Source organism: Lynx rufus, unplaced genomic scaffold, assembly GCF_022079265.1.
Source record: "Lynx rufus isolate CCGP_SWC_20201006 ecotype Redwood Valley unplaced genomic scaffold, mLynRuf1.p SCAF_21, whole genome shotgun sequence".
NCBI classification, from domain to species: Eukaryota; Metazoa; Chordata; class Mammalia; order Carnivora; family Felidae; genus Lynx; species Lynx rufus.
This window is the reverse complement of record NW_025814836.1, coordinates 17,005,918-17,033,343: the sequence shown is the minus strand read 5'-3', so window position 1 is coordinate 17,033,343 and position 27,426 is coordinate 17,005,918. Positions and strand designations below refer to the sequence as shown.

General features: G+C 49.8%; 1 protein-coding gene across 1 annotated transcript; it reads right to left on the bottom strand.

Moving 5' to 3' along the window:
* Window positions 1-3,784: 3,784 nt before the first annotated feature.
* FAM174B (family with sequence similarity 174 member B) lies at window positions 3,785-26,445 on the bottom strand. The gene is made up of 3 exons (XM_047086612.1): window positions 26,084-26,445; window positions 4,237-4,368; window positions 3,785-4,055 (listed from the first exon to the last, which is right to left on the bottom strand). The coding sequence occupies exons 1-3, from the start codon at window positions 26,443-26,445 to the stop codon at window positions 3,785-3,787; spliced, it is 765 nt and encodes a 254-aa protein (XP_046942568.1).
* Between the last annotated feature and the right edge of the window lie 981 nt (window positions 26,446-27,426).

Below are 27,426 nucleotides of genomic sequence, written 5' to 3'. Positions count from 1 at the left end.
ATATCAGAAAAATCTAACACAATTTCACCACCTTAACAGATGGAAGGTTAATAAACAGTATGACTGACCCTCTCAACAGAGCTAGAAAAGGCATTAAAATAAAATTTGACATTAGCAAACTAGGGACAGAGGGAACCTTTGCAGGAAAGAAATTCTACGAAACCCTACGGCCACCAGCACTCTTAGTGGCCAGCATGGAAAGCACACACTTTAAGGTCAAGAATAAGGCAGAATGTCTATCGCTTCTATTTAACAATGATTTAGAGGCAGAGGCGCCTGGGTGGCTCAGTCCGTTAAGCGTCTGACTCTTGATTTTGGCTCAGGTCGTGATCTCACAGTTCAGGAGACCAAGCCCCGAGTGGGGTCTGTGCTTGGGATTCTCTCTCTCCCTCTCTCTCTCTGCCCCTCCCCTGCTCATGCTCTCTGTCTCAAAATAAATAAAGAAGTATCTTTTTAAAAAGTCACCACGTGTTGAGGGGCCCCAAGTACTGCTGTGTCATGTGGAGCTGGAGTCACCCACTATGAAAGTGGCCAATGACCTACTCCAGAGCATATGCTCTGAGACCCTGTTTCTTTTTTTTTTTTTAATTTTATTTATGTTTGTTTATTTTTGAGAGAGAGAGAGAGAGAGCACGAGCTGGGGAGGGGCAGAGAGAGAGAGGGAGACCCAGAATCCGAAGCAGGCTCCAGGCTCCGAGCTGTCAGCACAGAGCCCAACGTGGGGCTTGAACTCAGGAACAAGGAGATCATGACCTGAGCCGAAGTCGGAGGCTCAACCGACTGAGCCATCCAGGCACCCCTGAGACCCAGTTTTTTACCTGTTCTTGCCCTTGAAACAAACCAGGGAGCATACTCAGACTTTCGTAAAAGCAAACGTGAGGCTCCCGGGTGGCTCAGTCAGTTGAGCATCCGACTTCGGCTCAGGTCATGATCTCATAGTTCTTGAGTTCGAACCTCGCGTCGGGCTCTGTGCACACAGCTTGGAGCCTGGAGTCTGCTTCAAGTTCTGTGTGTGTCTCTCTCTCTGCCCCTCTCCCCTGCTCACACGTGCTCTTTCTCTCAAAAATAAACATTAAAAAAAAATGTATTATCTGTTACCTAACACCTACCAGGGGGTTCAATTTAATCATCTGCTTTTAGAAACAAAATCACTATGCCGAAGACATACCTGCCTTCCTATGTTTACTGCAGCATTATTTATGACAGCCGAGACATGGAAACAACCAAAGTGTCCATCAACAGATGAAAAGATAAAGAAAATGTAGTGGGTATATATATATGTAATGGAATATTATTCAGCATAAAAAAGAAGGAAATCCTGCCATTTGCAACAACATGGATGGACCTTGAGGGCATTATGCTAAGTGAAATATGCCAGACAGCGAAAGACGAATACAACATGATCTTACTCGTATGTAGAATCTCAAAAAAAAACACACCATACTCATAAGAAAAAGAGACCAGATTTGTAGTTAGCAGAGGTGGAGGGTTGGGGTTGAGGGACTCGGGTGAAGATGGTCAAAAGGTGCAAGCATCCAGTTAAGAGATAATACGTACTGGGGATAGCTGTGGCTAACACTGCCTTATGGTGTACCTGGAAATTGCTAACAAAGTACCAACGTCAATTCAGCGCGTACGGTCAGCCTAGAAGAGGCACTTGCTCCATTGTTTGAAGTACTAAGATGAGCCGTGGAATTTTCTTAATCTGACAGTGGTTTCAATACTTCTTTTCATGATACCAGACACAATACCAATCCAGCAGTCTTTAAGCCACAATAATACTTGTGTCCATGTGCTCAGGAAAGGGCCCCTTTGGGGATGCCTGGGTGGCTCAGTGGTTAAGCATCCTACTCTTGGTTTCAGCTCAGGTCATGATGTCACAGTTCATGGGTTCGAGCCCCACATTGGGTCTGCGCTTAAGAATGCAGAGCCTGCTTGGGATTCTCTGTCTCTCCTTCTCTCTCTGCCCCTCGCCCGCTCACCCTCTCCTTCTCTCTCTCTCAAAATAAACATTTTTAAAAAATGTTAAAAAAAATAAAAGAAAGAAACGGCCCCTTTTCCTACCTTACACTAAAGTACAAGCCTAAAGATAGACTATCTGGACAGATTGATTGATGTATTTCTTTGTTAGGGTCTTTTCCTATTTAGTGAGATGCAAGGCTTCCACAGCTAGTTCAGTCATGAAGTATGGACGAGATTCTATTTAAGTGTCTCAGCATCAAAACAGTACATTGAGCCCCGTAAGCCCACAAGGGCTCCCTACTGTAGAATACTTCCAGGCCCGCAGGACGCAGCAAACCCTCTTCATTGTGACTAATAACGAGGACAGCGTTTTCTTCACGTTATGTTTTATTTCTGTGCATTGAACATGAGACAGATGAAATGGCTAAGCAATAAAACCAGTACGACCACGAACTTTCTTACATGTATATTATGTGATAGTATGGATGAACATCACTGACTGTTCCCATTCTACTCAAAGGGCTACTATTTACCTAACATGCAAATTATAGCTAATGGTTTTGCTCTGCTATCTACTATAATTAATCCATGCTTTAATGTTTGTGTATTCTTAATAAAATGTAGGTGTGATTTTTTTTTAATGTTTATTTATTTGGGGGGGTGGGAAATGTGAGCATGAGTGGGGGAGGGGCAGAAAGAAAGGGGGAGACAGGATCTGAAGCAGGATGCATGCTGACGGCAGACAGCCCGATGCAGGGGTCAAACTCACAAACCATGATATCGTGACCTGAGCCAAAGTCAGAGCCAAAGTTAAGAAACCGGCTGAGCCACCCAAGCACCCCCAAGAAAATAGCATTTTTTTAAGTTAAAAATACATACATATATTTGTAAAACACCTGGCAATATACGTAACAGAAACTTATAAAACATTTATGGAGACATTTTTGAAAGTACTGACATTTTTTTTTAAATACCTAAGTAAATGGAAAGTCATCCCATATTCATGGATTGGAAGGATTCTCACAAAGGGGCTGATTTCCCCCTAAACTGATGCACGGAGTCAAAATCCCAAACATGCTTTTGTTGAATCTGACAACTGATTTATAAAGAAGGGCCAAGAACAGCTGTGCTGACAAAGAACAAGTCAGGAGAGGTTGTGGAAGACTGGCCTTCTCAGGAATGGAAACGCTGCATGTGCTGGTTAATCTGACATGTCAACTTGACAAGAGTCACAAGGTGCCCTAACATTTGGTCAAACATTCTGAGTGTGTCTGTGAGGGTGTTTCTAGAGATTAACAACTTTATCAGTAGATCAAATGAAGTAGATTGCCTTGTCTGATGTGGGTGGGCCTCGTCCAATCAGTTGGAGGCCGGAATAGAACAAAAGGCGGGTAAGAGGGAATTCACTCTCCCTGCTGACTGTTTTCAAGCTGGGCCACTGGTCTCCTCCCTCACTTGGAATAGGACTTACATCCCTGGCTCTCCTGGTTCTCAGACCTTCAGACTTGGACCTTTATAATAAATCTTTCTTTATGTAGATACATATCCTATTGGTTCTGTTTCTCTGGAGAGCTGTCCAGGGAAAACTCAGGATTGGGTCCAGCCTGGACCTGTAGTTCCCCTTTGTCGGCAATAAATGGAAACTTAAGCAAACAACTTCCTCTTCTCTGAGGCTTTGAGCCCTCATCTCTAATCTACACTCACCCCCGTCCCTACATTGAGAATCTCATACATCCAAAGAGCACACTCCAAAAGAATCCAAAACGCAAACTACAATCCTGAAGTCACAAAGTCATTCTGACTTTCCTACAGGCTCCCTTTCTCATCGGTAAATTCCAGCCAAGGAGTAACCCTCGCCCCACTCCACGCTCTCAGCCATCAGTTTTAGAGTGGCTGAAAGAGAAGTGTCCATTTGTGGGCAGTCTGTGGCACAGGCAGCTGCCGGAACCAGATCCCCGCAGGCAGTGCGCGACAAGCTCGTTGTCTGATATTCAGTCCCCCTTTTCTTCACGCAAAGCTGATTCCTCCAGCGTTCGCATTTGGGGAAAGTGGGAATAACCATTTCTCTGCCAGCTTTCTGGGTGCTGTGCATTCTAGGAAGGGATCAAAGCGGTTCCCCCCATAAGCAGAACGCCCCAAGGTCAAACACATAACCAAAGAACAAGGACACATGGACGCCACACCTGGCTTTGCGTTGTTTTCCAAGGTGAACCGTCCACCACCCTAACACCCAAGGGCCCAAGGAGGAAGCTGCTGCCCCCCCAACCCCCGTACCTGTATTTGATGTCAAATACTGTGGAGTCCTCATCCTCATCATCTTCTTCGTTCAGCGGGGCCATTTCCACTCGCTCGGCTGGAGTAGTGATGATGTCATACTTGCGGGTCTTCTTCAACCTCTTTCCCGACCTGGAGGAAGGGAGGCACGTTCCTGAGAACTCTATGATGCCCAGAGGTAAGTGACGTTGCCCCCTCCCGCTTGCTCCGGGCAGCCCTGGAAGACATCCCAGCTCCCTCCCTTTCGGCCATGGGAACTCTTACAGATTCTGGACCTCCCCAATCCTCTTGGTCCTCACCTGCAAAGTGGAGATGATCATGCCTGCCCTGAGCACTGAAAAGCCCAGTGAGCAAATAAATAGTACCCCAATGCAATATTTTCAAAAGGGCAAAATTAATGCAAAGAAAATCTGCGATGAGCCAAAGTTGAAAATGTTCAATGAAGACAGGATCCAGCCCTGGGTTTGCATGGGCATGACACATCTGTCCCCTTGCCCCCTCCCCCCACCTCCCCAAGCATAGATGTCACAGGTAGCACTGACAGGCCAACCAGGTGGGATCTGGGTCAAGGCTCAGGCACTCTCCACCTGTGTGATCTCGGGCAAGTCGGTTAATCTCCCTAAGCCTCAGTTTCCTCCTAAATAAAATAGGATACAGACAGTATTTGCCCCTCACAGCCAAGAGAGAATTAAATGAGATGGTGAATTCAAGGAGCCTACACACAGGAGGCTCTCAGCAAAAATTACTGTTAGTAAAAATAATAAACAAACAGAAGTGCTATAGCCTCTCTCAGATGACAAGGGCTTGTAAAAAAAAAACAAGTCAATATCATTTCCAGCGTGAGGATTTATGGGGACAGTGAGTTATAACACGAAGCTTTTACCTCTGGGATGGTAAAGGGTCACCGCGAGCCACCGGGAAAGTGCTAAGACACGTCCTTTGGTCTCTGGCGTTAGTCACTCTGCACGAAGGATGCTACATTTATCAGGGCAGGGCTGGAAGTTTATAATGCCACTGGGAATAATACTATTATCATGACTACTGATGCTCTTTGCATTTATTTCTCCACTATCTTGACTATTTTCCCAAATGCCTTGTATTCTACGGTGTCTCTCCGTTTTGACTACATTTGATACTGTCTATGAGAAGCCAGACAACCTCCTCCCTGCAAATAATCATAAATGGGGCACTGAAGAATCGTACACTCTGCACATTCCTCCTGCAGACTGTCAGCTCTTCCCAGGTGGTGACCATATCCAGGATACACGCAAGACCTCTTTGTCCCCCACATGCAGAAATTCTTTGCTCAGTTTGTAAAATGATGAAATAAGAAATTCACTTTAAGGTTTCTTTTTTGTATATCATTTTTTAAGTTTATTTCTTTATTACTGAGAGAGACAGAGCACAAGCAGGGGAGGGGCAATAGAGAGAGAGGGAGACACAGAATCCGAAGCAGGCTCCAGGCTGTCAGCGGTCAGCACAGAGCCCGACACGAGGCTCGAACCCACGAACCATGAGATCATGACCTGAGCCGAAGTCAGATGCTTAACTGACTGAACCCCCCCAGGCGCCCCAACTGTCAGGTTTCTCATAATTTCTTAGCAACAGAAAATTGTTCTTGTCTTACCTGGTATGATTTACCAAAAACATGAAAGTGTCACTTACGTAGAAAAAGTAGATATTTATCTGTATGTGTACCTGTATCTTCGGCATAAAGCACCCTATACAACCTCTAGTACCTGCTCCTTGTGGTTTTTCAGGGAGAGACTTCGAGAGACAGGGAGAAACCAGCTATAAATTCTGATGATTGGGGCACCTGGGTGGCTCAGTCGGTTAAGCTTCCGACTTTGGCTCAGGTCATGATCTCGTGGTTCATGAGTTTGAGTCCCACATCGGGCTCACTGCTGTCAGCCTGTCAGCACAGAGCCCACTTCGAATCCTCTGTCCCCACCCCCTCTCTCTCTCTGCCCCTCCATTTGCCTTCTCTCAAAAAGATATGAAACATTAAAAATAAAAAGTCTGGTGATCACCACACCCTACCATAAAGCTATCTGCCCTACCTGGACAGACACACACACACACAGAGGCATGGGTGTGATTGCTTGTATTTCAAACGTGAGATGAGGCATGGTACCAGTACCAAGCTTGGGGGGTAAGAGGGGCACAGCCAGTCGCCTCCCCAGCAGTCCTGGACAATGGCATTTTAGAAGGAGGCTTTATGCAAGAGTATAAACACTAACCTTGTAAACACCACTAGTCCTACATTCTCAACCCTCAACAGACTCTTCTTTTCTATCCACCTCCCCCCAAAGGAGTAAAGTAAGTCTCTGCCTTCTGCCCTAGCTGACTCATAATCCTTGACCAACTCCATCTCCGATACTGGACAGGGAAGATTAGAAACAGCTCCAAATGCCACAAGCCACCCAAGACAAAGGCACAAGGAACCACCCATCCCCAAGCCCTGAAGACGGGCCAACATCCCCATCTACACAGACCCTCACACCACACCTTTGTCAGGAAAACAGCCCCACATCTCCACCCAGATGACTCACAGCTGTTCAGAGCTCTCTGCAAAGCCTGGCTTTGCAAAGGTTTTTGCCCAAAGAGACTGACAGCCTGATGGTTTCGGGCTGAGGAATCACAGTGCTGTTTGTAGCTCTTTTTCGGGTACAAGGAAGCCTAGAAAATGCGAAATCTGATCTGAAAACCTCGTTGTACACTCGGAACTTGAAACCTAATTTAGTCATTGGCCCTGGAGCAGGACTGACTGCTGACTCTGGAAGAAGGTTCTGGAGGCTCTGACTTTAGCTCTGCTTCATGGGAGTGGATCCCTATCACCCCTAAAATCACCTCCCTTCTTCCTGATGGTTTATAGAGTCTCGTCATGAGAAACTTAACTTAGCTAGTTTAAAGTAAGACCCTTGAACAGTTACCCAGGGGAGAAACTGGAAAACACCACCAGCTTCTAGAATGTCACGGCCTACTTGGTTTAATGCCACCCATTCCAACCATGTGACCTCAGCAAATAATTTTAAACCCCAAGATTACACCAAAGGTGTAATGGTTAATTCTATATGTTAATTCTGTATGTCAACTGCCACAAGGCGTTCAGGCATTTCATCAAACATTAATTCTGGGTGTTTCTGTGAGGGTATTTCTGGATAAGATTAACATCTGAATTGACAGACTAAGTAACAGACTGCTCTCCGTGGTGTGGTGGGCCTCATCCAATCAGCTGAAGGTCTGACCAAAACATAAAGACTGACCTCCCTGCCTGACTGCCTTTGAGCTGGGACATTGTTTTTTGTTTGTTTCTTCCCTATGTTGACAATTAAGCTGAAAAGCTAACTTTTCTTGGGTTTCAGGCCTGCCAGCCTTGGGACGGGAACTTACACCACTGCAAGCTCTTGGGTTTCTAGATTGCACGTTCTCCTTGAAAATCTTGGAACTTGTCAGCCTCCTTAATCTTGTAAGCCAATTACTTAAAAAAAAAAATATATATATATATATGTATATGTATACATGTATATATACATATATATATAAATCTATTGACTGATTATATACAAGTGATTAATGTTTTAATAATATAATTCAGGTGTTACATATTGATATATGTTCCATGGCTCTTAGAAAGATAGATCGATCCATCCACCCATCCATCGACCCTCTTGGTCCTGTTTCACTAGGAGGACCCTGACTAGGGACAAGAGGCCACTAACAAGGGCCCTCGTGCGTGCTTTAAATGCCAGTTCTGACGTAATGAGCTGAAGAAATTCCATTTCAAATGATCAGCTCTCTGAGACACAGAAACATCACAAACAAGGAGCAATGTCACTGTTCCATGGCTGGATGTGTTAACAGGGAAACTGGGACCCAGTGAGAGGTTGAAGAGACCCAGACGCATGGACAGAGGCCTCCAGGGACAAGTGCCTTCGGCGGAGGGGGGCGGTCACAGTCAATGCACAAGCTACGCACGCATTCAGGTGGGGCGGGATGGGAGGCTCCCCACATATTTGTCACAAGAGGAGGCTAACCCCTCCTTTCCTAGCAGTGCCCAAGTCAGAAGCAGGGAAACGCGTGAACAGTCAGTGAGCATTTCCCGCAGACTCCAAGGGTCTTGGGGCTGGAGAACAGTGTCATCCTGCTTCAAGGAGGGAGAACGGGAGAAAACAGAAAACAGATAGTTCTCCAGCCCGAATAACTTCACCCAGTCCTGCTCTGTCTTCTCTGAGTTTGGACACTCTAACCTGTCTTTTCTAATTAATACCAGTCTACAACAGGTGAGCTCTTGCTGGGCTAAGTCGTTTACACATACGATCACATGTCACAGCCTATCAAGCGCTCTATAAGGTGCCGCCGCCTGCCTCACAACTGAGGAAAAGGGGGCTCAGAGAGGTTGATGTTCCCACGGCCAAGGCCAAAGGCTGCCCCAGAACAAAGCTCCCTGGCGGTCACCTTGAACCACCCGTGCCTGCCAAGAGGCAAGGCGCCAGCTGTCTCTAGATACTTCCTGCTCACTCTCAAACGCAAGCCCACTCCGCACCCCCACCAGACTCCACCCCCACTCCACGTTAACACCAAGAAACTCTCTGCCCTTCTAGAACCTGCCACTTAACAGAGCTCGCACATTCCTACTCCAAATTGATCTGCACACACTTCTAATGAACTCGCTCTAAATCGTGGACCCTCAGGACGTGAGTCGGTTCAAAGCAGGCCAGTTTCCGTTTCCTCCCTCCTTTCAGCGTCTACATCTTCAGGGGCCTGGGTGAGTCCCTTCCCACGTAGTCCCTGCGGTTGAGGGGACCTGGTCACCTACCACACCCCCAGTTCCAGGAGTAGCTGTGGGACTGAAGCCCGAGCCAATCAGTGTGTTGCAATCCCCAGGCCACGGCAAGAGGGGCGGGACTGGGGACCAATCAGAGCCAATGGCCTTTTGCTAGGAAGGCTGGACCGGGGGCAGAAAATGCTCCATCCACTGGTCTTGAGACCCAAATGAAGCAAGCCATCTTGCCACCTTCTGGAAACGGAAAGTAAAGGGGTGCCTGGGCAGCTCAGTTGGTTAAGCGTCAGAGTGTGGCTCAGGTCATGATCTCACAATTCAGGGGTCAAGCCCCACGTCCGGATCTGTACTTAGAGTGTGGAGCCTGCTTGGGATTCTCTCTCTCTCTCTCTCTCTCTCTCTCTGCCCCTCCCCCATTCATGCTTTTTTTCTGTCTGTCTCTCAAAATAAACAAATAAACTTAAAAAGAAAAAAAAGAAATGGAAAATAAAGCCCATATGGCAGAAGGCAGATTGGGAGGGAGAGAGGTCAAGTTCCAAATCTACTATAAAGCCAGCCCTCCTTGGGGCGCCTGGGTGGGTCAGCTGGTTGAGCGTCTAACTTCAGCTCAAGTAACAATCTCACCATTCATGAGTTCGAGCCCCGCGTCGGGCTCTGTGCTGACAGCTCAGAGCCTGGAGCCTGCTTCGGATTCTGTGTCTCCCTCTCTCTCTGGCCCTCCCCCACTTGCACGCGTGCGCTCTCTCTCTCTCTCTCTCTCTCTCTCTCTCTCTCCATCTCTCTCTCAAAAATAAACATTAAAAAAATTACAAATAAATGAATAAATAAATAAAATAAAGCCAGCCCTCCTTGACAGCTACCAAAGCCAGCCTGGGCTGAGGTTTCTGTCACACACCACATGGAGAGTCCAAACAGTCACAAGATCCTGACGGAACGAAGGCAGGCACAGCATGAAGTGAAACCATTGCTGTAACAATACAAACCATCTTGGGATTTTCCTACCTGCTAACGGTAAAGCTTCCACATGTACATACAATTTCATTTCTTCTAACCCTTCAAAACCCCAGGACTCATCCCTGCTCTCGAAAGAAAGAACCCATACATACAAAGTGCCTCAGTGACAATATCCTAAACATTTCTGCTTAGAGCCACCGGGGAACAGGTTTTCCGAGAACACAAACATCCTGGTGACTCCTTCCCCACAGGGACGTTTTATAAGCACACTGGCCTGCGAAAAAGGCCAAGGCCACATGGCCACAAAGACTCTGAAGTCCCCTGAGTCTCTCCAGGGGACAGTGCGTCAGCTTGTGGGCACAGCCCTCATCTCGGTCACCAACCTGAGGAAGAAAGTTCTAGACACCTGGTTCTAGAGCCCAGGTGCAGAGTCAGATCTGAGTTCATAACCCAGCAATTCTATACACAGGCCTGTTTCCACAGTCATACACAGGGGCGGGGGGGGGGGGGGGGGGCGGAGCAGGCAGGGGAGGAGCCTGCCAAAACTGTCAGGCATACAGCTTCCAGCTAAAGAAGATTCGAGAATCCAAGAAGGGAAAAGATATAGCTGGCCTGTGCTCTACAGCATGGCCCCGTTGACACCATTTCTCTTCGGTGAATGAGGTCCCTTTATTTTTTTATTTATCCGTTTTTTGAGAGAGAAAGAGAGACAGAGACAGAGTGCTTGGAGGAGGGGCAGAGAGAGGGGGGGAGAGAAAATCCCAAGCAGGCTCCGTGCTGTCAGTGCAGAGCCCGACCCGAGGCTTGGAACCATGAGATCATGACCTGAGCCGAAATCAGGAGTTCGACACTTAACTGACTAAGCCACCCAGGCGCCCGTGGAACAAGGTCCCTTTGAACCAGATGGCCTCAACGAAGAGATGGCAAGCGGTGGCTTTAAGTAAATGTTCACATTGTGTTTCACAGGAAGAGGCAAGACCAGAGAAGTTCTAAGAGACAAAGGATCCTTCCACAGGAGCCAAAACACACATTTCTAACAAGGCAGAGGAGAAGTTCAAGATTCTTTTACTCTGAAATGTGATCCTAAAGCCAGAGGATTTGTTTACGCAGAGGCCCTGTCAGCAGCTGCCCAGAAGCGGGTTTCCCAGTGAGGGGGGGCTGTTCCGCTTATGCAAACACAGAGGCCGGGGAGCAGAGCATCGGGGCTCAGCGGGCCAACGTGGAGGGGGGCCTTCCGTCCCTGCCCTTCCCCGCGAGGAGGAACAAAACTAAACCAACCCTTAAGGGTTAGCTTGTTATGAGAAATCCAGCTGGGGGTGCAGCAGTCAGATCCATAGACTGCACATCCAGAGATGGGGTTTGGACCTCGGCTCCCCAATTCCTCTGTTACGTGCCTCCGGATGACTCACTCCCCTGAATCTTTAAAAAAAAATTTAAACTTTAATGTTTATTTATTTTGGGGAGACAGAGAGAAACAGAGTGCAAGCAGGAGAGGGGCAGAGAGAGAGAGGGAGACACAGAATCCGCAGCAGGCTCCAGGCTCCGGGCCGTCAGCACAGAGCCCGACGCGGGGCTCGAACTCATGAACGGAGAGATCATGACCCGAGCCGAAGTCAGATGCTTAACTGACTGAGCCACGCAGGCGCCCCTGAATCTTAACCTCATGTCCATTGGTACCGCTGGCCAGGCTCAGTTGGGGTTCTGGTGATGGAGCCTCATGGTGCCTCCCGCCTCACCCACTCCATGGGCCACAGCACGCCCATTTCCCCCACGAGGCCTTCCCAGGACACCCCACAGAGGTCAGCTTTCCTGCTGCCTCAGATTTCTGTGATCTCCACTCGCAGACACTGCCCCCGCTGTGGGGCACCATCCGCATGTGACTCTGAACCACGTGTGGCCCTCTTGCATCACTGTTCCGCTGGGGTGACAGTAATAGCAGCCACCACAACGGGGCAACACTCAGTGCCAGGCATCACCTGCGTACTCCTAGTGGAGCCTCCGGCCATCGTGGAGTCAAGGAAACAAAAGCCAGGAGGCACTGAGCGACCTGCCCCGCGAGTGGGGCTCAAAGCTACGTCTACCACATTCCAGAACCCAGGCTCTTCACACTCCAACAGAGAGCAGGAGACGCACCGGGGACACCGGGGATCCCCACAATGTCAGACAGCAAGAATGCAATTGCAATTTCTTGTGGTCGCCCCCTGCCTCCTCCACCACCGAAAAACAACCGACGGAGGACCGTGCCAGCAAAGGGAGGGCGCGCCGTGCTTCCGACGACAAAGTGTCCACGCCAATGTCATGCCTCTCATATTAATCTACAAGTTTAACGAAATCCAATAAAATACGGACAGATTTTTGTTGGGGGATCTAGACGAGTTAGTCCCAAAGCTCAGAGAAGGGGGAAAAAATGGATAACAAGAATAGCTAGGAAAATTCTGGAAAAGAGGAGGTTGAAGGGAACCTGATCCTAAATAGGGTTTACCTAAGCCTGGGGGTTGGGAGGGAGATGGGGGTTCTGCTAATGGGCTCAGAGTTTCTTTCTGGGGTGATGAAAATCTTCTAAATTGATTGGGGTAATGGTGCGTAAGTCTGTGCATGCACTAAAAACCATGAATTGGACACTTTAAATGGGTGAATTGTGGGATATGAGAATTATCTTATAAAGCTGTTACTAACGACAGGGAAAGACAGGGGCGCCTGGGTGGCTCAGTTGGTTAAGAGTCTGACTTCAGCTCAGGTTATAATCTTGCGGTTCATGAGTTCAAGCCCCACGTCTGGCTCTGTGCTGACAGCTCAGAGCCTGGAGCCTGCTTCAGATTCTGTGTCTCCCTCTCTCTCTGCCCCTCCCTGGTTCGCACACTCTCTGTCTCTCTCAAAAATAAGCAAACATTTAAAAAAATTTTTTTAACATAAACATGGGGTGCCTGGGTGGGTCAGTCAGTTAAGCATCTGACTGCTGATTTCAGCTCAGGTCTTGATCTCACAGATTGTGGGTTTGAGCCCCACATCAGGCTCTGAGCTGACAGCACGGAGCCCACTTGGGATTCTCTCTCTCCCTCTCTCTCTCTGTCCCTCCCCCACCACACACACACACCCTCTCTCTCTCAAAAAATAAACATTTTTTAAAAATAGGGAAAGATATGTATTTATTTACATGTGTCTGTACATACATTACACTCATTTCTCTACTTTTAAAACCTCCCGGGAAAGAGACACAGGAAATTGATGGCAAGCAGAGAAGAAAGCGTGGTGGCTGAGGGGACAAGAGGTAAGAAGGACATTATTCACAATATATTCTTTGGCTCCTCAGGAATTTTGAACCATGTGAACATACGATCTATTTTTAAAAGGAACAAACGAGGAAGTAAAATTCAAAGTCAGTAATTAAAAAAATACTTTAAATGCATCAGGCCTGCTCTCCCCTTGGAGCTGGCCCAGGGGCCCCTCTGCTCCGCCCAGAGGCCTCATGTTGCCTCCCCTCATCTGGGGACTTTAGGAGCCAAACCCAGCAACCAAACCTTTCCTCCACCCTGGCTGATTTCATTTTTAAGCCCATTAAAGTAGGTCTGTAGCTCAAGGACCAGCTTGCTGCAGAAACCACACTACTTGTCACAAAGAGCATGTCACCTCTGACATTTAGAAAAATTAACAGGGGCCCCTGGGTGGCTCAGCTGTTGAGCGTCCGACTTTGGCTCAGGTCATGATCTCATGGTTCATGGTTTCAAGTCCCACATGGAGTGAGCACGAGCCCTGCCTCAGGTGAGCTCAAGCCCCACTTTGGGTGAATTCCACTTCTCTCTCCCTCTCCCTCCCTCTCTCCCTCTCTCTCTACTCCCCATCCCCCGCCATCGTAGGATTCTCTCTCTCTCTCCACCCTCGCCCACCTGCACCCTCTCTCCCTCAATAAAAATAAAATATTTAAAAACAAAAAAAATTAATAAAGAAAATAAGAACGAAATGGGGTGGGGGACACAGAACCAAAAAGGTGCTGGGAGCTGGCTGAGATGCCTGGTGGGGCTTCTGCTCTAGGGTCAGGGGCTTTTCCCACTTTTCCCTCTGACCTTGACCTTGTACCTCCAACCTCAGAGCGTAAGACATAACTACTGAGCCTTCCCTAGAAAACTAAGTAACCTCGGGGTGCCCAGGTGGCTCAGTCAGTTGAGCGTCTGACTCTTGATTTCGGTTCAGGTCATGATTCCAGGGTCATGGGATCAAGTCCTGCATCAGGAAGATTCTCTCTGCCCCTCTCCCCTTCTCTCTCTCTCAAATTAAATAAATAAATAAATAAATAAATAAATAAATAAATATTTTTTTTTTATTAAAATAAAGAAAAGTAAGGCGCCTGGGTGGCTCAGGTGATTAAGCCTCCAACTTTGGCTCAGGTCATGATCTCATGGTTCATGGGTTCAAGCCCTGTGTTGGGTTCTGTGCTGACAGCTCAGAGCCTGGAACCTGCTTTGGATTCTGCATCTCCCTCTCTCTCTGCCCCTCCCCTGCTCGCACACGTACACGTGCTCTCTCTCTCTCTCTCTCAAAAATAAATAAAAACATTTTTAAAAAATTAAAAAAAAAAAGGAAAACTAAGTAAATCTGAAGAAAGAACTCAATTCCAAAACCCACCTTCAAGCTTCCCTGCAGGAAGGAACAACAGTGCTCTCCCTGGAGAATAGGTCTAGGATTAGCCCCCAGCTCAGGAGGCAAGGCCAGCGCCACTGCTCACTAAGGCCGGTGGCCAGGATACAATTCCCAAGTACAACCCTCCTTCCTGGGGACCGGCCCCTGCTCCCCACCCAAAACCTTCCTTTTAAAGCAGTTGAAACAAGCCACTGAAGGAGGTAAACACGCTAAGCTCCAACAGGAACCTCATCATGCTAAGCTCCGGGTGGGCACCTGGGGACTGATGGTCAGGTCCATGAGACAAAGCTTTTCCTCAAGCACAGTGTGAGCCTCAAGGTCTCCAGCGGCCCAGCTCTACCATGGCTCCAGTCAGGCCCTCCTGAACACTGGTGTTCGAGAGCCTTCCAGATGCACCCAGAAGCAAGCACCTCCACGCCTTTCTCTGTCCTTGGGCTGCACCCTCCCCACCATGCCAGGGCTCCTCGGCTCCGGCACCCGGCTCCCGGTCAAGTGCAGTGACTCAAAGCACCGTGTCAAAAACGCAAATGCCACAGAGCCCCGCAGGCACAGGAAACCAGTGAAGCAGGCCTGGTGCGACACCAACATCGGAATGAACGGGATGACAAACGGCGACCAACGCTCTTTGACTCAGAGACGCAAGGTGTTCACAGCCCCGGCCGAGAGCGATGGCTGCAACCCAGCGCCTACCTGCGACTGTCACCTGGAACAGAGGCCCTATGTTTCCAGGGATTCTCGTCTGTCGAGAAAAGCAGACCTCGATTCTCACATGAAGACGTCCAATTTGTAAGTGTCCTCAACCATCTCAGTTGTCAAAAATACCGCGCAGATCAAAACAAAACAAAACAAAAAACGTATCTGCGGACCATCAGTTTGCAACCTCTAGCTCCTGGCCATGGTCATGGATGCCAAGCAGGAGTGATACTCAACAACTCAACGAAAAAATCATGAGCCCAGAAAGATGGAATGACTCGCATGTTCAACCAAGGCCTTCCTCATACCTGCTCCCCAGCAGTTCAGTTGTTATTCACACAACCTAGCTGCCTCCCTCCCTCTTGGGCACCATCCCCTTGGGGTTCATGGAAGTGGTGTCATTTCTGACGGAGCCCAATGCCTACATCCGGCACACATTGCGCGTTGTGCCCCGGGGGTGCGTACAGTTCATATAAACACGATCATACAAAACGGGCCACAGGACCCCAAAGAGCTTGATCACAAGCCTTAGGGCTTTTCTTCGTAACACCACAGCTTCTGGCCTCCGTCTGCTCTCCACACTTGTTTGTCTGTCGCTCCCTGGGGACTGTCTCCAACTTTCATTCTTCCAAGACAAAAAATAAGCACACCACCGGCTTTAACCAATTGGAGGAGTCACGTGCGGTACGGCAACAGCCAACGCACCAAGCAAGACCTGTTCCTCCAGCTGCCAGGTGTGTTTGCAAAGGGTTGGGTCCGCCTTGTTTTTTTAAATTTTTTTTTAACGTTTATTTATTTTTGAGAGACAGAGAGAGACAGAGAATGAGCAGGGGAGGAAGAGAGAGAGAGGGAGACACAGAATATGAAGCAGGCTCCAGGCTCGGAGCTGTCAGTACAGAGCCCGACGCGGGGCTCGAACCCATGATCTGTGAGATCATGACCTGAGCTGAAGTCAGTTGCTTAGGCAACTGAGCCACCCAGGTGCCCCTAGGTCCACCTTGTTTTTATACGAGGTACCAGGTGAGGGAGGCGAGGCATAAACGCGACGCAGGCAGCCTCCAGGGGCGGCTCCATGGGTTTCAAGGGCAGTGGCGAGATGACGGAGAGGGACTCTTTTGATGGACCCAGCGGACCCAACTACAGCCTGGAAACTGTGAAGTCACTGTGCTTTGGGACACATGTCATGAGTGACCCTTTCAGCACCCACTTGTCCCTGCCACGTGGTAGGGGAGGCGTGGGAATGTCACTCCTTGCCACCCGCACCTCACTTCAGGGGCAGTCACTTCTCACAGAAGCTCAGGCCAGATGTCCAGATGTGTGGGATGGAATTTCTGTAGCAAGTGTCACCTATACAGCACCTTCTTTTTTTTTTTTTTTAAGTTTATTTATTTGAGAGAAAGAGTGTGTGTGTGTGCAAGTAGGGTAGGGGCAGAGAGAGAGGGAAAGAGAGTTCCAAGCAGGCTCCACACTGACACAGTGCAAAGCCCAACACAGGGTTCAAACTCACAAACCATGAGACCATGACCTGAGCTGGAAATCAAGAGTCAAATGCTTAACCGACTGAGCCACCCAGGTGCCCCTGCATCATCTTCTTTCTCCCCTTCTCCCCTGCCTGACCCCGCCGTGACCCCTTTCTCCAGGTCCTTCAGGGCCTCCTGACACTCTCCTCCCCCTCTTCCTCTTCATAGGCTCAGACCTCCAGCCCTCCCTACTGGTCCTTCCAGCCCCTTCCACAGGTCTCCACAACCATCCTGAGTCCCCACTGTAGCCACGTCACTATTCACTCAGTCACTCAGCAAATACTTACTAAGCACCTAGCCTGGGTCAGCATTAAAGCAGCACTTCATTTCATTCCATACGATTCTCCCATCCACTACAATTCCCCAAATCCTCCAGCTGGAATTGGTGTCTTCCAAAATCCGGCTGCGAGAAGGGAAGGGCAGAGAACCCTGGCTCGGAAGTCAGATTCCAGCCCTTCACCAGCGGCATGGCCGTGAGCAAGACTACATCACTCTGTGCCTCGATTTACTCATCTGGAAACTGGGCGCTCTGGCCTCACACCAATGGGAGGAATGAGGAAACACAGAAAATGTTTAGCACAGAGGCTGGCACACAGTGAGGGCTTCATGGATATTAGTTGCTACTATTATTGTCATCATCATGATTTCCAAGTGATTGTTTTCTCACACCCCCCCCACGGCAAAATCCTCTTCCTCCCCACTTGCCTTCCCAGACCATTCAGTCTGGGGCCAAAGCCCCTGGGGCCAACCTTCTGCAGTGTATGCTTTTGCTTGTGAGTGTGGCTTTTGTTATATCATTCCTCAGTTGAACTGGATTCTTTCTTCTCTACCCAGTAGAATCATCCAGGAGCATCAGCCTATCTCCTGGATTGCACTAGAAGCTCCTTGGACAGTAAGTCCCCCCTATGCTGACAGTGGGCCTCGGTAAATACACTGGGAAGAAGAATGCTCCATCCATTCAACCATGGTTTCTCCTGGGTCCTTGGCCAAATATGCTGGGGAGACACAGCGGGACCAGAGCAAAACCCCGCCCACCACAGACTGGAGGCCCAGAAAGGACCAAGCTGGGCATCAGAACTCCTTGCACTTAAGTTCCGTTTTTCCTACAGACTCACTGGATGACCTCAATAAACCCTCCCCTCTTGTGGCCCTCAGTTTTCTCATCCGTATGAAGGGAGGGAGGTCAAGGGAGCTCTCTGTTGCCACAGCCTCTCCCCTGCACCACACCTGCCAATAAACGTGGATTTCCTGTCCCCTGCACCCTGAGGAAAATAAAGTCTGGGTTCCTGGCAGATCACCCTTAGATTAAGTACGGATTTTTTTTTAAGTGAAACCATGACAACATGATTCCAAATGCATGGTTGCAGAAATTACCTCTGCAAATAGTTAGCACCAAAGCATCAGCCATAAAACTAAAATACCAGCTCAACCCCTCAAGCGTTCTCTGCTTAAAGCTAGGAGGGTGCTACACAGACACTAACACTGGAGACCCCACCCACCCCACCCCTGCCTCATGTGTCAGGAGGGACCTGAGTTTGCAAAGCCCAGCCCCCCAACCAATGCATACGTGCGCATGAAAGTTTATAGGTAAAGTTATATAAGGCAAAGGGCTCAGGGTTAAATTAAAGAGGGATTTTTCTCCCTTTCAGATTTGAGAGAAGAAATCATTGGCAGGTGCCCAGTCCTCACAGACACATTGGATAAGCAGCCATGAGACACTTCCTCCACTCAGGGTCTTGTGTGTCCAGGGAGGCTCACGCACGTTAGAGTCACCAATTACATCTGAAAGAGGCTCTCAGAGGCAGATGCACCTGCCTGATTACTTTGGCCATATGGCTGTGTCCTCATTTACAGGCAGAAGCAGGACCAAAAGGTTGGATATAAATTACATCTGTTTTCAGAATCGGATTTTTAAATACAAGAGGATACTTTGCTATTGAAAGGGGAGCCAGGGACTTGGTCGACTTGATGTCATTCTAAATATCCCCACAGGCCTTGGAGGCGTGTACTCCAATGAATGCCCAGAAAGGCCCAGTAAACCGCTCACGTGAGGCGACCAACAGCCTCCCAGCCCAGACTGTCAGGGAACCTCAGCACTACCGAAGTCTCAGGCTATCCTTTGTTAAGGGGCTGTCCTGTGCTATAGGAGGATTCTGGGACATCCTTGGACTCGAAATACCACATGACACTAGCATCCCTCTCCCCAAGTCATGACAATCAAAAATATCTCCAGGGGCACCTGGGTGGCTCAGATGGTTAAGTGCCAGACTTCAGCTCAGCTCATGATCTCACGGTTCATGGGTTCAAGCCCCACATCAGGCTCTGTGCTGACAGCTCAGAGCCTGGAGCCTGTTTCAGATTCTGTGTCTCCCTCTCTCTCTGCTCCTCCCCCGCTCACACTATCTCTGTGTGTGTGTGTGTCTCTCTCTCTCAAAAATAAACATTTAAAAAAATTTAATCTGAATTTTTGCTGTATTATTTAACACTCTTTCTTCACTGTGGTATATAAAATTAAACGGGAGAAGGGGGGAGCGGGGGATTGGATGAAAATGGCCCAAGGATGCAAACTTCCAGTTAGAAGACAAGTTCTGGAAGGTATAATGTTAACCTGATGATGACCGTGGCTCACACTGTGGTACAGTGCTTCTGAGAATGGCTAAGCGAGTAGATCCCAAAAGTTCTCATCATAAAGAAGAAAACAAAAACCTTTTTTTTCTTTTTTTTTTTTGTTTGGTATCTGTGTGAGGTGATAGAGAGTAAGTAAACTTATTGTGCTAATCATTTCACAATATACGTAATCCAAACCATTCGGCTGTATACCCTCAGCTTACAGTGCTGTATGTCGATTTTATCACAATGAAACTGAAAAGGAAACAGAAAATCCAGTAAAAAATTAAGATTAAATTAGGATAAATATGTTTCACTTCTATAGCTTTTCCCCCCAATTCAAAAACTTTGGTCAAACAATCAAAAATTACCTGATGCAAAACAAACTGCATGATCTCTCTCAAAGTCATAAAAAGGGGCTTAACTTTCTAACCATGCTCTGCCTACAGCCCCAGTTTATTAAAAGAATATTCCTACGCTAACGAGCAATAACTAAAAACATGTCAGAACGGTTAAGTTTCCCCAAATCCCAAAAGTATGAAGCTGCTATGTTTTCTCTTAAATAACATTTGTTCTTATTATAAATGTAAATACACAGACGATGGGAAATTTGGGGAATCTGGGGTAAGCAGAAAAGTCTTCATTCCTTTTCAAAGACCTGGGTTAGATTTTTTTTAATTTTTTAATGTTTATTTATTTTTGAGAGAGAGAGTGTGTGATTGGGGCCCGGGGGGGGGGGCGCGGGACACAGAATCCGAAGCAGGCTCCAGGCTCCCAGCTGCCAGCACAGAGCCTGACGCGAGGCTTGAACCCACGAACTGTGAGATCATGACGTGAGCTGAAGTTGGACCCTCAACCGACTAAGCCACCCAGGCACCCCTACCTGGGTTAGTAAATTCACGGAGCTTCTGGGGTCCCAACGTCTTCAGGACGTGGTGGCACGCACCTCTGCCACTGTGGCAAATGTGACAGCCGGGCAGTGTCAGACCACCAAGGATTCATCTTCCTCCCCCGTCCTCCAGGAAGCACCAAAACCCTCCTTCCAACATAAGAGGATTTTGCAAAGCTTTTGAAATAAGAAATGGCTGGGAATGCAGCCAGCAGAGATCTGGGAGAAATGTGGCCTGGGCAGTGGAGCTCGGAGACTCGCCAAGATGGGGAAAGGATCCCCATGAGGACAGGAAAGTCATGGCTGAGGTGGTAGTTTCTCTGCCTCATCTCCACCCCGGTCATAAGACACCGGAGAGGAGAGCCAGATTCCTCCCAGATTGCAAAGGGTAAATGTCAGACCTGAGAGAGCATGTGGGGCACAATACTGGCTTAAGTTGTGTTATCCCTGACTCCATGCAACCCACCAGATCTTTTCAAACATCCACAAGTTAGAGGAATTGCCGTTTTCTACTTCCTAGACAGCCTGCTTGTTGCTTTTCTTCTAGCTCTCAGAAACAGATCAAGTAAGAGACCTGGGGAGGCAGCCCCACTACCAGCTGGGCAGAACTGCATGTGTGGACACACACACACACACACACACACACACACACACACACACACACACACACACAGAGTGAAGGCACCCTGCATCCACACTGCCTTTCTCTCCTTCCAATTTTGTCTCATCTTAAAACAGTGTTGCTTAATGATTCAAACACATGAACAAGGTGTCAATGATTCTGCAGATGGCAGGATCGGCTCGATTCATAAGTCCGGGAAGAGGGAGCTGTTCAACCTCAGTAGAAAATGGAAAAATGCAAAACAAACCAATGAGATTCCAATTACACCCACCTAATTGGAACAGTGAGAAAGCCAAATGGTGCTAATACTCGATAGGATGGCAGAACCCTCAGGCACTACAGGCGGAAGGGCAAACTGGTACATACTCCAGAGAATCATCTATGAGTCACCCTGGGGCTCAGAAACCCCATGTGCACACCCCAGATGCCCCCACACAGGTCCTCGAGAAGACATGTCCCAAGCCACAGCAACGAGCTGAGTGCACAGACAAGGGACAGCTGAAAAGAACATATGTCTGTTGTAAGGAAACTCAGAGCATGTAAAAATTTTTATTTTTCAGGTTATGTAAAAACATAACTGAAAAATAATAATCACCCACATCCATAAATGTGCACACACACAGATTTCTTTGCACACTCATTGTATGTATATAATTTATGATTTAAATGCCATCGTACTATCCATACTATTTTGTAACCCGTCCCACTCAATAATAGCTATTAAATCAATGCCATCATTTTTTTTCACCTGTTTCCTTTTTTTTAATTTTTTTTTAATTTTTAATATGCCATCATTTTTAACAGCTGTACCGTATTCCACATGTTCCATAAATTATTTAACCAAGACCCAGTTGTTAAATACTGAGGTTATTTAAATCCTTTTACTACCAAACAGAACTGCTCTGAACCTTCCTGCCCATGGACCTTTGCTGCTTCTTCTAATTAATAAAATTGGAAGAAAGACGGATCACAGTGAAAAATGTGTGTACCCTGGGAATGGAATGGCTTCATTAAAGGTATCTATATATTTCACTACAATATACATTCTGTGCTTTCCTTTTCTTTTTTTAAATTTTTTTAATGTTTACTCATTTTTGAGAGACAGCGTAAGTAAGCAGGGGAGGGGCAGAGAGAGAGGGAGACACAGAACCCGAAGCAGGCTCCGGGCTCTGAGCTGTCAGCACAGAGCCCGAGGCAGGGTTCGAACTCACGAACCACGAGATCATGACCTGAGCCGAAGTCAGATGCTTAATAGACTCAGCCACCCAGGTGCCCCTCTGTGCTTTCCATTTTAACAGTTTCCTTGGCTCCACATTTTTCCTGCTGTCTGGCCAGGTGGCTCCTTCAGGGAAAACACAAAGGGGCTAGCATTGCTGCTTGGTAAGCAATACCCTGACTATACTCTTCCTCCCTTGTCTGCGTTGTTAAGGAAATGGAGAGTCTCCATCCAAATATATTCCTACCTCGCAGGCTTCTGGCATGAGCCAGGCATCTGGGCACAGAGGACATTTTGAGAAACAGCAGTAATATAAAATACTTAGAGGAGTTCAACATTCATTTGCTAACAACATCTTCATTAGATGCCAGCTTGTGCTTGGAGGCTACCTGGTGCCAGAGAGGCACAGACGATCAAGGGCCAGCCTTGCTCTTGGGAGTCCCCAGGCTGGAAAGCAGAGGGTCACGTTCAGTGACTGTCTCGACTCCATGTAGGAATTTCCAAACTCCAGAGGTGCTCAGGGAGCCCTGGAGGGCCCTGTTGGAGGAGGTTTCTCAGAGGAGGCAACAGAGGAGGGCAAAGAGCCATGAGCTGGCCGTGTAGTCTCGGTGGCAGAGGGGACTCCAGGCAGAGGGTCAGAGCGGAACAAGGCATGCAGGTCCCAGGCCACGTGGCACCTCTGGAGAACCTCTGGGGGCCCCACGGGGCTGGAGCGGTGGGCACAGCTGACACAGGGACTCAAGAGACAGGCAGAGCCCTGTTCATGAAGAGCCAACATAGTCTGCAGCCTAAGGAGCTTGTTTGGGGGGGAGCGGGGGAACAGGTGGGCAGAGGAAGGACAAGACCAGAGAGGGAGGATGGACGGGGCGGGGACAAGGCTGGCAGCAGGGGCACCAGTGTGAAGGTTACTGCTGTGACTTAGAGACAAGGTAGGGAGGCAAGCCCAGCGGAAGTGCTGGCAGGAAGGGGCGCCTGGGTGGCTCAGTCGGTTAAGCGTTAGACTTCAGGTCATGAAGCTCAGGTCATAATCTCACAGTTGGTGAGTTCAATCCCCACATCGGGCTGTCTGCTGTCAGCACAGAACCTGCTTTGGATCCTTTGTCCCCCTCTCTCTGCCCTTACCCCGCTTGCTCTGTCTCTCTCTCTCGTTCTCTCTCTCAAAAATAAACATTAAAAAAAGAAGAAGAAGAGGAAGAGGAAGAGGAAGAGGAAGGAGGAAGGAGGAGGAGGAGGAGGAGGAGGAGGAGGAGGAGAAGGAGAAGGAGAAGGAAAAGTAGTAGTACTGGCAGGTGGAGAAGCTCCATGGGGGAAGAAGGGATGTGGGCACAGGCGAGATAGCCTCAGGGTCACTCGAAGGGTGGAATGGCCAGGACTCAGTGACTACACGCTAAGGATCTGAGAGAGGGAGCACATAAAGCATGACACCCGGCCGGGACAGCAGGTGGTTGGGGAGGCCTGACGAACCAAGCCTGCCAAGGGCTGTAGAGAGGAGGAAAGCTCACGGTTTAGACCACGAGCAAGATGGGGCGCTGGCGCTGCCTCAGCCACAGATTTATAGCACATTCTAGAATCTAGTGGGCAACTCACGCTACCCCCTGGAATGTGACTTTCTCGTCTGCAAAGGACCACATGGGGACTGTGTACCACTAAGGCCCTTCCCAGCTGTAAAATGCTTTAAGCTCCTGTCGGCATCAGAAACCGGGATGCCAGTGGTCCACCTGCAAACTCACCCCAAGAAAGACACCTTCCGTGGACGAAGAGGCAAGTCATATATGACCAGCTTCTATAAAATCAGAACCTTCTTCCTACACGAAGCAAACAAGCAGACGAGGCCTGAGCAACAGGCAGCTCACATCTGGCCACACGCTGACTGCCTTTCTCCCCCACGCCTTGGTAATAAGGAGCAGACTAGCAAAATAGTTCAAATGCCTTCTTAAAAAGCACACTGCCTTGTAGGCTCAGAGGCCTGTTTTGAGCAAAATGTTTCAAACCTCTGTGCTCAGAGCCGGTCTGGGCATCAACAGCTCACTCCAACTGAAAGATCAGGGAGTCAGTGAAGGACTCTGGTGCACCCGCCGGATGCCAGGCCAGCATCCGGCACTGAGATACGAGGGGGGACTGGACATCCCTGTCTCCCAGGCCTGTCTGCTCAGAATGGGAGCTTGACAGCAAACCCAGCCACCCAGCCCTGCGCAAGAAGGCTTGCACGGAGGATGCGCAAGGCTAGCGCTGGGGGAAGCCAGAAAAGGAAGTGGACCTCACTCGGATGTCCAGAAAACTACTCAGAGGAAGGAGCATGGGAGCTTGATGCAGACCTGGAAGGTGTGCCGCAGGAGCTGGCCCAGCAGTGGGAAGGCACAGGCCAACCATGGAGCATAAGGAAATAAGCAAAGGACGGAGAGAAGCTCAGAAGGGCTGGCTGATGGCCACCGGGTGGGCTGGGGCCAGTCTGTAAGAGCCCAGAAGGCCACACCCAGGTAGCAGTACAGGGAGCCACCGAAGTTTGTGAGCAGAGGAGCGAAGGCAGTGGAAAGGACGGGGTGATGAGGGGCAATTCAATGACCAAAGTACATCAAGGGGACCAGAACAGTGAGGAACAACATGGCCGGGACCAGGGCAGGGGACAGAGTGGGGGTGGATGTGGGAACACTATTCCCCTTTCTCCATTTTCTCAGGACCACTGGCATGTAATCCTACAGACCCGCAAGGAAACGCTTTGACGCAGAGCTGCACAGCACCAACAGCAAACCTCGACAGACAGCCCGACCCTGCCTTTCCAGGTCTGGTTTCCACTCCTGTGCTGAAAATGCTCCCCCGAGGAGAGCCCCAACGAGCCCCCCGAGGAGGGCCCCTGGCCCCAACCCTCCAACAGCTGATCAAACAGCAAAGCACACTGTGTACACTTGGAAGGGGGGTGGGGTGGGCACGGAATAACTCACACACACACACCCAGATTTCCAGGTGGCCCGCCTGAGCAACAGGACACATTTGCATCATTTCCTGCAAAAACAGGATTTCCCAGGCATTCAGAGAAAATGTCCCCGTTGCATTCCCTGTGGTCTTCTCCATCTCTGCTCCAAGGACCCAGGGTCCTCCTTCCTTATTTCCCATACACTTTCCCCCTGAACTTGAGCAACCTACAAAAGCCTCCCCCAGACCCTCATGCCCTAGTAAGTCTTCACTGGGGCAGCCCCGTCAGGCAGGAGCACAGGAGAGCCATTTGTATCCCCCAACAGAAAGTCCCTCAGACCACCAAGGGTCGCCAAGCACCCACCCTGGTGCCCAGCTCCAATTCCTGGTGCAAAGTCACCTCCAACACACGCCCTGGGCGCATTCCATCCTCGATGCTTTTGTTGTCGTTGTTGTTTTTCTTTTTGGTAGCACAAGGAAGGAAAAGGAAAAGGGCAGGTGGAGCACTGGGGAACCTCCGAAGCAAAAAAAGGAAAGAACAGCAAGATGGGTAAAGTTGAAGGCAGACGGACTTGGGCTCAAATTCTACCTCCACCACTGAGTTTACTTGGATAAACCACCCCGCTTTTCTGGAGGTTTTTTCCCCCCATCTGTGAAATGGGTGTAAAAATAAATTCCGTGTAAAAATAAATACTGAATTAATTACCAGAATTGGTAGTGCTACTGTTTGCGTTAAGCGCTAGCAGAGAGTTCAAAGGAATCCAGTATTCACGACAGCTATCGTTAAAGGGGGGAGAAAATTTATAAAACGTTTGGGGGGTGCGGGGCGGTCGGCAGAGCGCACGCCCGCCGGGTAGGGCCGGAGACGCTCGGCTGGGCTGGCTGGAGCGCACCGAGGCCCCGAGCGGAGCCGCGCGCCCGGAGCAGCCGTGCGCGCGGGGGTGGCGGGCGCGCGGTGACAGCAGGTTGGCGGGGCAGGTTGGCCCGCGGGGGAACGACAGCGAGCGTGCGGACCCACCTGAAGACGCGCAGCAGCAGGCAGGCGATGAGCAGCGCGGTGAAGGCGCACGCCACTATCACGGCCGCCTTCAGGGTGGGCAGGTCGCGGAGCAGGCTGGAGATGCGGGTCACCAGGGCGTCGCCGCTGCTGTTGGAGCTGCCGCCGCCGCCGCCCGCCGCCGCCGCCGCCGCGGCCCCAGACCCCGTCCGGGTGGCGTTGCCGGGCCCCGGGCCGGGCGACGGCCGCGGCTGGCGCTCGGCTTGGGGCTGCGGCGCCGGGGCGGACTCGGCTCTGCGGGCGCGGGCGGCAGGCGCGGCCAGGAGCGCGAGCAGCAGCAGCAGCAGCGGCAGGAGCGGCGCGGGCGGCGGCGCGGTGCGCATCGTGCGGTCGGGCGGCGCCGGGCCCCGCGGGGCGCGCGCGCGGCGGAGCCCGGGTCCCGCACCGGCGCCGAGGCCTGCACCCGGGGCTTCCGCGGCGGAGGCGGCTGCGCGGTGCTCGGCAGGAAGCTGCGGCGCCCGGAAGAGCCCGAGCCGCAGCCGCCGCCGCTGCCACCAACACGTTGCACGGAGTCATTCGACGGGCCGCGGCCCCACGTGGGCGGAGCAGGCCACCCGGGCCCCGGTGCGGGCTGCGCCCCGCTCACCGGCGGCTTCAATCCCCCCCCCACCCCATCCCGGGGAGCCCGGGACCCCTGCGTGGAAACAATCACGGTCAGGCTTACTGTTGCGCCGGCTCTGTGCTTCGGAGTTTTCGTTTTATTTATTTCATTTAATCCTAAAGCCCCTTTAGGAGGCAGGTAATTCTTTATCCTCATTTAATCGTTGATTTAGGACCCAGAGAGCCAGCTCACAGTAACCCAGATTCTGTCAGACTAAGAACCAAAGCCTATGGGACGTAGAGGTAAACCCCCATTTTACAGATGAGGAAACAGACCTCCAGAGTGAAGGGTTTGCCCCATGCCCTATGCGTTGCAGTATATTTTAGTATCTCCCCAATTTCCCTCTGTGTCTCGTTTCTTATGTTACCAGTTTTCAGACATTTTGCATCTCTGCTTATGAACTGGATTGGGAAGTGCGTTCCTGCCTTGAAAACTTTGCTGTGGAACAGTAGTTGGGGGCATTGACAGGCTTCCTCTGAGACCAAAGTTTTAGGCTCCAAAAGTAATTGGCTGCCTCTGGTTTGGAAGCTACATGATGCGGAAGTGGAGAAAGATCATTGTGGAGGGTCCAGTGTGAGGCCCAAAGGTGGGAACTGAGGGCTTTCCTGGAGCATTAGAAACTACACTGAAGACCTGCCACCTTTCACTTTGAGGACCGAATGTGGCAGTAAACTCTCTAATGGCAGTTGAACAGGTAAGGACA